This window comes from Littorina saxatilis, linkage group LG10 (assembly GCF_037325665.1).
Source record: "Littorina saxatilis isolate snail1 linkage group LG10, US_GU_Lsax_2.0, whole genome shotgun sequence".
In the NCBI taxonomy this organism is placed as follows: domain Eukaryota; kingdom Metazoa; phylum Mollusca; class Gastropoda; order Littorinimorpha; family Littorinidae; genus Littorina; species Littorina saxatilis.
Window position 1 is genome coordinate 23,736,680 of NC_090254.1, and position 10,534 is coordinate 23,747,213.

General features: G+C 42.8%; 1 protein-coding gene across 1 annotated transcript; it reads right to left on the reverse strand.

Moving 5' to 3' along the window:
* Nucleotides 1-2,574: 2,574 nt before the first annotated feature.
* On the reverse strand, nucleotides 2,575-8,730 carry LOC138977814 (protein hairy-like). Its single transcript, XM_070350421.1, has 4 exons — nucleotides 8,503-8,730; nucleotides 7,745-7,840; nucleotides 5,328-5,412; nucleotides 2,575-3,548 (listed from the first exon to the last, which is right to left on the reverse strand). Exons 1-4 carry the CDS (start codon nucleotides 8,728-8,730, stop codon nucleotides 2,575-2,577), a joined length of 1,383 nt encoding a protein of 460 aa, XP_070206522.1.
* Between the last annotated feature and the right edge of the window lie 1,804 nt (nucleotides 8,731-10,534).

The following is a 10,534-nucleotide window of genomic DNA, read 5'->3' on the forward strand; positions in this document are numbered from 1 at the left end:
GTATTTTATGTTGTTTTTATGTTCTTGTTGTTGTTTTTATGTTCTTGTTGTTGTTGTTGATTTTATCCATTAAACTGATTTTATGTTTAACTCCATTAATAATCTGTTTTGTTTGTCTATTCAGTCATTTTAGCCTGTTATAAATTTGTCATGACTGAAGAGCCATAATAGCCCAGGAAGGCATTTTTTTGTACAATTAAAACCAGAGGCATTGGTCGTGGGTGTGACTCAGTTTTTACATTTAGTCAAGTTTTGACTAAATGTTTTAACATAGAGGGGGGGAATCGAGACGAGGGTCATGGTGTATGTGTGTGTGTGTGTGTGTGTGTGTGTGTGTGTGTGTGTGTGTGTGTGTGTGTGTGTAGAGCGATTCAGACTAAACTACTAGGCCGATCTTTATGAAATTTGACATGAGAGTTCCTGGGTATGATATCCCCGGACGTTTTTTTCTTTTTTTCGATAAATACCTTTGATGACGTCATATCCGGCTTTTTGTAAAAGTTGAGGCGGCACTGTCACACCCTCATTTTTCAATTAAATTGATTGAAATTTTGGCAAAGCAATCTTCGACGAAGGCCGGGGTTTGGTATTGCATTTCAGCTTGGTGGCTTAAAAACTAATGAGTGAGTTTGGTCATTAAAAATCGGAAACTTGTAATTAAAATTATTTTTTTTATCAAACGATCCAAAAACAATTTCATCTTATTCTTCGTCATTTTCTGATTCCAAAAACATATACATATGTTATATTTGGATTAAAAACAATCTCTGAAAATTAAAAATATAAAAATTATGATCAAAATTAAATTTCCGAAATCGATTTAAAAACTATTTCATCTTATTCCTTGTTGGTTCCTGATTCCAAAAACATATAGATATGATATGTTTGGATCAAAAACACGCTCAGAAAGTTAAAACGAAGAGAGGTACAGTAAAGCGTGCTATGAAACACAGCGCAACCGCTGCCGCGCCAACCAGGTTCGTCACTTTCACTGCCTTTTGCACTAGCGGCGGACTACGTTCAGTTTCATTCTGTGAGTTCCACAGCTTGACTAAATGTAGTAATTTCGCATTACACGACTTGTTTTCTATGTTGTTGTTGTTGTTTTAATCCGTTAAACTGGTTTTAAGTTTAACTCACTTTTTTGTATTCAGTGCGCGCGCGTGAGAGAGAGAGAGAGAGAGAGAGAGAGAGAGAGAGAGAGAGAGAGAGAGAAAGAGAGAGAGAGAGAGAGAGAGAGAGAGAACTCAGAAAATGTTATTTACTAAGCCAACGGTCATTACAAAGCTTCCACGACCAAACACATTGTCAAAAGCGCAAAAGGGTTGTGGAGGGAACACACACAATACAGTTGAGCCACACACAAACACACACACACACACACACGTGCGCGCGAGCGCACGCACGTACGCGCGCACACACACACACACAGGGGACGGGGGGGGGGGGGGGCGGAGAGTGCACGGTCTTATGCAAAGCAGAACAGTTCCTTACACAAACAGTTGCTCTTTCTATCGGTTGTCCTGACTGTGTCAGTGTACGTAAGTACATGTACTTTTCCACTTGTTATTCACAAACCTTTTCTTCTAACAAGGATATGCATCAAAACATTTAAACATAAAAAAAACAAATAAATACAAAAATGATATGAAAAAAACCCTACTTTTATCAAGTAACAGACGCGTGGCCGGATGTATGAAAGTCAATCCACAATATTTTCATACATCCGGTTAACCGGATTTAGTAAAGACCGGATGTATGAAAGACGAAAAGTGGGTCCCGACGACTTTCTTACATCCGGTCTCGACTGTACATAATCTTTGACACAGAAAGTAAGGTATCTTTACTCCACGTAAAAGAAACACACAAAATCGTTCAAATAAGCGGGTAATGATATCAAGTTATACAAGCATGTAAAATTCAAGACTAATTGGCAAAGTAAATCATAAATTCATTTTATACACTCAAAGAGACAGAAGTTAAGTACGCCGCGTCCATCACACACTGAATAATCCATTTTTCGAATGATTTTATACTCTGTATACATGGTCCAATATCGAGTATTCATTTTCTCCGTATTGTTTAATTCTACGCCTGTAATTGCTCTTTTCAAAACAGAACATGTGCATCACTTTGAGTGTGTTTGAGAGAACAACACAGAAGTGGAAGAAACAGGGGAACAACTTGAGGAGAGAGAGAGAGAGAGAGAGAGAGAGAGAGAGACAGAGAGAGACAGAGAGAGACAGAGAGAGACAGAGAGAGACAGAGAAAGAGAGTGAAGGGACAGACAGCCGACAGAAAGACAAACAGACAGACAAAGAGCCAGACAAAGACACCTATTGCCAGAGATATCGAAGTATTTTTGCGTCCGCGTGAGTTCAATACTGTTCCCAAGACCAAGGCGGATCTGGCCCAAAGGTCAGCGTTCATGAACTAAAAGCAGAACCTCTTTGCGGTGTCAGTGCATCATCCCATTGCATGATGTCCATTTGCACGTGATAAAAAAATCTTCTGCAAGGACTGGCACCGACAGTTCTCAAAGTTAAAATCCGTTATTGTCTCTCTCTCTACGGTCTACCATGGCCTCCACGTGCTATCAGTGGCCTCCCCATCTTGCTGAGAAGAAGTGGAAGCACTCCTGACGTCAACAACGTTCAGTATGACGTCATTGTTTCGGCGAGGAACGTCACCAGAAATGTCGTAAGATGGCGACAGAGCAGATAGGCCCAGCGGAAGAGAAGAAGGGCGGTTTGGTGTTACCATGTGCTGGTGAAAACCACTAGACCCTGACCGCGAGGCTGATGTGTCGTGGTGATGGTCGGGTGAACTCATTCTAGACGAGCCGAAGCTGCTTGCCTCGGACATGGACGGCGAACAGGGTGAGGCGTTACCCAGGTCGTACCCATCGTGTTCAACATCGAACGACATCCGGGGCCGACTGGACGAAGCTGCCGAGCTCGTGGCGGAAGGAGTCGAAGACGCCCGGGGTTGTCTCGGTAGCAGCAACCCTTCGCTAGTAGTGGACTTGGTGGTAGGGGGCGGAGTCTGGAACGCTGTCGGGGCGGCAGCAAACGACGAGATGCGCGCCTGGTTGGTGGCTGGTGACATCAAAGTGGGCGGGGCCAATGTTGACTGATTGGGCTGCGACATCCAAGCAGGCGATGCCAAAGAGGCCAACATGGCAGAGTGCAAAGGCGCGTTGGCATGATGCCCGGACACCGCGGCACTACCACCAGGCAGATGTGCTGGGGCGAGGAAGGCAGGATGCTGAGGAAGAACGACCCCAGCCAGACCTTGCTGCTGCAGAAACTGCTGATGCTGCAGCTGCTGGATCTGCTGAAGATGCTGCTGCTGACGCTGTTGTTGCTGCTGCAGATGCAAGGCGTGCATCTGACGCAGGGAGGTGCTGTGGCTGAAGAGATGATCGACGACGGAGTCGACGAGAGTGATGGGCGCCCCAATCTGGTGCTTGAGGTAGTTGGCCACGGCCAGCATGCAGTCCTTGTAACCTGCGTGGTAGCTCTCCACGCCGTCCGGAGACACGTTGCCTGCAACCACACCAACATTTATATAGACATGATTTGAAATGACAGGAAGAAAAATCAGATTCATAATGGTAAAATGTGCTATGGGCATGACCAGGACACGGCTGCACATTTATTTAAAATAAAACTAAAACCGAGAACTGAACTGAACTGAACTGAACTGAACTTTATTTTACAAGGATTAAAATGTAAGGCTATGCCTTTTAAGAGAGAGAGAGAGAGAGAGAGAGAGAGAGAGAGAGAGAGGGAGAGAGAGAGAGAGACAGAGAGAGAGAGACAGAGAGAGAGAAAGAGAGACAAAGAGAGAGACAGACAGACAGGTAGGCAGACAGACAGCTAACTAGAGATTAACAGAGAAGAAGGGAGGAAGACACACACTGAGAAAGACAGACAGCTAACCAGAGGTGAGCTAACTACAGGACACACGGCTAATATAAGTGCCGCTGGAAAACTGAGGGTTGGCGGTAGCAGTAGTTGGTTTCAATCACAACAACATTTGAAAAAATAATCCAAAGTTTAAATCCAATAATATTCACATACATATATATTATAATTATATGTATAGTGTAGATATTTCCGAACATTGCTTAATTGTCCATCCGAAACCCGTATTACCCGATTTTTGGACTTTCACAAAAAATCTAGGTTTGCGTTGCATTTATGCTTGATTAGGCCTAAAAAAAAATAGGTGTGGTTACGGTAACCCGACCTACCCTATTTTTAGGGGCCGACCCTATAACTTTTTATTACATTTGTCAAAAAAACAAAAAGCACACAAGAAAACGAGTGCAGAAAACGCTATGAAAGCGAAAGCGCCCGAGTCGCACACTTTTTTCCCTGTCAAGTAGGTTTAATTTGTACACATTAGAAAAAAAAGTTTAAAAAAAAAAAGTGTTTGCCTACCTTCCTACCCTATTTTTTTTGGCTATGTTACCGTAACCACACCTATTATTTTTGGGGGCCTTAGTTTTTGAGTGCTGCTAATGGCTTTGCCGTGAGGGCGTAAAACTTTAAATTTCTCGAGTGTTGCTTATTGGCACAGTCCTTCTCGTGGAAATAGTTCTGCTCACTATCTCAGAGAGTGTTACATGGGATAAGTTCATCCCTCCACTTGGACATTTACCAAAAATCAACATCCTGACTGCTTTGTGTGCAGTGTTGTAATTTTTCGATGAAATAATTCCGAGAAAAAAACACACAGCAGCTTTAAAAAAAAAAAAAAAAAATTCAACTCTCCACAGAAAGCATCCTGGTTGTGTTTATTGTTGGTATGTGTCCAAGTCAGTGGAATGATGACCTTATCCCATAAATAACAAGAAATTCCTCCGATAGGAAAAACACCCCCGGCGAAGGGAAATAACCTCAGTTGGTGGCAGTGAGAATGGTTATTACAATGGTTATTTCCCTTTGACCAACGGGGGTGTCCGTCTATAAGTCGTTGTATAATTTTAATCCACCAATAACTCCCTAACCGTGTGTTTGACTGGTCCCAATTTTTGTTTGGACCGTCTCAGGAATGTATAGAACCTGTTCAGCAAGTTTGGTGACGATCGGTCCGTTCATTCTAGAGATCTACTTGCGAACACAAACACACAAACACCGCCACAAACACATCGAGTGAAACCTATACACACCCCTATACCGGGGGTGTAAAAAGCCTGGCCGTCAGATCTTCCATGGTAGGCCGATTTGTTTTTACGGGACGGGCTGTGTCTTTATACTTCAGTGTATGGCATGATATATTCTTCGTGAAATATGTCGAGGTGTTGATCGAGATCTTACCTGTGGGGTTGTTTTTCATGTTCTTCAAGAAGTCGACTGTCATTTCCAGAACTGCTGCCTTCTCTTGCTTGGAATACTGCGCAGGCTGTAAAATTGTATATCATAAGTTAGGAAATTAATTGCAACTGCAAAAGAAAAGCCGGACAGGCAGAATTACCAGTCGAAAACATGCGTGCACGTTTTAAATATTTGCTCTGCAACTTTTCAAGTAACTGGTTCAATCGGTTTAAGACTTTCCAGCTGAAACCGCACACGGCACACACACACACACGGCACTGACACACACACACACACACACACACACACACTGACACAACAGTTTAGAGAGAGAGACTGTGCTTGGAGAACTCGACCCGCTGTTGTATCCACTTCATTTTCAGTCTTGCATAGTGTTTAATTGATTCACTTGGTGTCAGTGCAACGTGCCATTTAATTTTTGTTTTGTTAGATCAGCTGTACATTTTTAGATCAGCGGTGCAGTGTTCGTGGAGGGGAGGTTACTCAGTTGATTCTTCGCTTTTGTTCTTTTTTGACTCGACCTGCACCCAAAGTGTAAAGATAAACGCTTTGTTTACTGAATCGCATACCACAGATACGTATCATGGTTTTGTCCTCTGTGAATGTTGTGTTTTCTTTTGTTTAGCCATGTGAGCAATGCTCTTCATCAATCCACTGAAACATGTTCGGTGCAGTGTCAAGGGTAGGCCGCCGAAGTATAGTTCCTCGGCCAAACCGGAATTGGTACTATGATATATTTTTTGAGCCCATTTTGTATTTATTAAAGCCGAAAAATACAACATATTATACCCATAGTGGCATTACAGAGACAAAGAAGCAGCTCATGGGATATATCTATATATATAAACATGACATGACCCTAATGCGGCGGATTAGTTATACGGGCCATAATTACAACTCATAAATATTCGCCACAGCGGTCAAGAGGCTACAGTCACGGTGCCCTAGATTATTTTGGACACTACCGGTCAAGCCGCGAAGGGCTACTTTCCCACGCGCCCCCTTTCTCCCCCCCCCCCTCCCCCCCCCCCCCCCCCTCCGACTTTTCCTCCTTTTTCTCACCTGGTGTTAATCTGCGCCACACGGCTTTAGCGCTTCAGGGGCGAACATTTTGCTGAGACTAAAGAGTTTCAAACAACGACCTGAACCAAGGCGAGGACTTGTGACGTCAGGGGAAAAGCACACAAAGCGCAGGTCTCCCGACAAGAAAACCAATGTCTGCTTTAGTTTATACAGCGTTTTCATAACTCGTTATTAGCGATGTCATTAAATCATGTTTAAACCTAAGAGGAACGCAAAAACTAACTGTTAAAAACGATGTTTAGGTATTCGTACAACACTGATCTCCAAATATTACAACTAAGGATTGATTCAAGCAAAATCATCTGTAAAGTTGAGACAAGGCAATGAACTTTACTTAGTGTGACGTCGACCTCTGCAGTTCACGCTCACGTCATGATTTCAAGCGCTTTTTAATCCATGACAATGATGGAGAGACAGATCAGTTTCTAAACTCGTGTCGTTTACAATTCCCACGCCAAAAGGGGATATATGGCTGACCCCCATGCAAAGTAAACAGGGGTGGAATCCGATTGGGGCTAGAGGTAGTGATAGCGATGGGGGAATTATCACGTCTGAAACTGACCGTAGGTCATCACATCGTCTGACGTCGGTGAAAAAGGCTAAAAGTGGTTGGTCAGTGGTGTGTTGTAAATAAAGTGTTGCAAGATCAGACACTTCAGCGGATAGCGTATTCTTTAATAACACAAGTCCCGAGTGAATTGCTCAATGCTGCCAATGCGGGCGTAACTTCTGAATTTAATCAGACACATCAAATTCTTCTGAACATAGATAGAGTATCTGGATTCAGATTTAAAAAAAAAAATGAAAGTTCATTTTATTATTGTTTAAGCTTCTTAGTAATCTTACGTGTCTAAAAGTCTACTTCTGTGAATCATAATGTTAGCATGGTCAAGACAGAAGGAACATTCTTGTTGTTACAGGAAAGACAGAGATGCACAGAGAGAGAGAGAGAGAGAGAGAGAGAGAGAGAGAGAGAGAGAGAGAGAGAGAGAGAGAGAGAGAGAGAGAGAGAGAGAGAGAGAGAGAGAGAGAGAGAGAGGCATGTTTTTATGGCGTCAAATGAAAATGTTTGCTTTGTTCGTTGCTCTCTCTCATTCTCTCTCTCTCTCTCTCTCACACACACACACTCTCTCTCTCTCACACACACACACCCACACCCACACACACACACTCACACATGCACACACACACACACACACCGTCACTCACAAACACCGTCACACACACACACACACACACACACACACACACACATACACACACACACACACACACACACCAAACAAATTCAACTTTTCTAAGCCATAAACACTTACATTTTTACCAATGGCTTCGTAGACAAGATTCTTCATTGCATTCAAAGAGCAGTTCATTCGTTCCCGTCGTCGTTTCTCCATCTTGGGCTTGTTGTTCTGAAAAAGGAAAAGCAAAAATCCAGGTGTCGGAAACAGTTTTTATCCATTGCTTGAAAAGGCATTCTTTTAACAAAAATTTTTATATTAAAAACACAAAATAAATCACAAATTGACAAGCAAAACCACACAAAAGAAAACAAAAACAAAAACTTCACAAACTGTTTCATATAATAATAGTATTCCCGTCAATTTATAAATGTCACCAGTTACAGTACCTGATAAGACGAAGAATTTTGAATGAACATTTGAATATGAATATACTCTTCGATGTATTTAGTGGATTATTTTCTAATTTAAGAAAAAAATGTTTTTTTAAATTTTTATCTTTCCATGTGTTTTTTTTGTTTAGTTTGGTCAATTGATTGATTGATTCTCCTCCCCTTTTTCCTCCCGTTCTTCTTCTTCTGCGTTTAGATATTTTTCTCCCGTTCAATTAGAGGAACACGTACGTACACAATTGTTATATTATCAGATTAAAAAGCGAGATTCGCGAACAAAATGCTGACTTTGGATAGAATTCTTTCGCAACAATCCTGTCAGTAAGGTATAAAGATACTTTTTTGGGAGGTCATCTTCTGTAATATGAAATGTTTTGCGTGAAATATTCCCTAAATATTATTATAAACAACTTTTAATTTAATTCAAATATTTTCACTCACCTTTCGGCCTTTCTTCTTCTCATCCGTAGTCGTGATCTTGCCTCCACCTCCACCACCACCACCACCACCGCTGTTGCCACTGGAGTCCGCCTGGTCGTCTGACGTTGCCATGGTTACCTGACCATCGTCTGACTCGACACCCTCGTCACTGTCCGGCATCGTACTCTCCTCTTGGTCAACTTCGGTCAGGTATTCCTTGTGGTCACCTTCAGGTAGAGTCACCGGCATGTCTGGTACTGAGCGTCTCAGGTAAGACTGGTAAAACAGATAACTGGATACCGTGCGTGGAAACGGGTTGCAAACAAGACGTAGGTTCGTAACAGTCCGAAAGACACTGAGTTCACTCTCACCAAAGATCTTCAACTGCTTCGTAGAAGATCGTTGCTCTCACTGAAGAACGGCGGGGGTTCGTAACACTCACAGATTAAACGGCGTTGGATGGGCGAAACACCCGAATAAAGTTAGAATCCCTGTTCACAAAGTGAAACTCTTCTTGAAGATGTAGGCTAAGGGTTACCACATTGTTTCACTGAAATCTCACTACATTGAACTGTTTTAAAGGAGAATCTGTAAACGTTGCCACACCATCGACTCTAATACTAAACACAAAATTTAAAAAAAAATCTCAGCGTTGTGAAACTGTCAAGAATAGAACAAAGCACAGGAATCTTCACCAAGCAGAAATAAACGATGCAGGTCACAGTGTATCACTTCATGAAGGATTTATCCACAGAACAGCTCCACAACTGATAAACCCACAGCACTTTCTTGGAAGTCCCACTGAAGGTAGCCTAGTGTTCACTTCCAAACTGAAAATATCACGACTGAACAAGTGTGTTGACTGAATCAAGTCCGCAGTGTGACTGACATCACTCACGACTGATCAGAACACTGTATGCCATGCTGGTGGTCAGTGTCCGTTATTTACGGAGAGTTCGAGATACATAAAGACATGTCTTTCCCGTGTCGAACGCACGCGCACACCTTCTGTCCTCTCCGCACGTAACACGCACGACACACGCGCACCTTCAAAAGAAAAAGGGGGCAGGCCTAAGCTAAAGCCGACTGATCAGTAAAAGAAACCAAGTCGAATTAAGCCCCGCCCCTTTACAGTCAGTAGTAGGCCGGCGTTGTGTCTTATCCGCTTCAGTCGCTTCGGCGACCTCAGTGACGCGTGGAAGAAATCAGTGACTGCGACCCGAAGACAATGAAGCGGGGCGGATTGAGGAGCAAGTGTGGCTTAAAGTGTGACGCTCCGCAGGTAAAAGGCCACTCTATTGTTGCACCCCCTCGCCGCTTTCGAGTTCTCTCTCTCCCATTCTGCGGTGGCTGTAAAGTTATCGGCAGCAGCTTCGGCACTATGAGAGCACTCTCACGCTAATCCCAGACACAACCACCAGTTGCTAGTGTAGAAGGGTATACATTAAGAGAGACCGCAAGACCAATGATGATGATGATGATGATGATGATGATGGTGATGATGGTGATCATGATCATGATCATGATTATGATGTGTCGCTGCCACCAATGGTCGTTCGACCACATGTCCTTCGACCAAATATCGTAGACTTATTGAGACAGCTGAACATCATGTGTTGCATTTTCCTTGATACATAAATATATTCGTTCACTGACATTTGGATAACTTGCCAAATGTTGATACATGCATTGAAATGTTGTTGAAAGGCAGCCTACAGTATTCCCTAAATATGAGGTTATTTTTGGAACCAATCATGACAATCATAAGACAGAGTATAGGTTGTGTAAAGTTGTTTTCACGTGTATTCTTTACAGTCCGCAGTCGTTTTATATGTTTGGGTAACACCAATTATTGTTTTTGAACGGCAGTCTTTGCCTTCGCCGAGATTCCCCCCCCCCCCCCTCCTGTTGAAATCAGTGCTATTTTATCACACAACAAGGTGTACTCTCATTTTGTCTTGTGTGTTCATGTTGTTAGATTTGCTTCTCTCAGAGGTTGGTCCTTTCTTTTCCTGTGGTTCGTGGTCTTTTCTTTATTCTGAGCGATCGATAG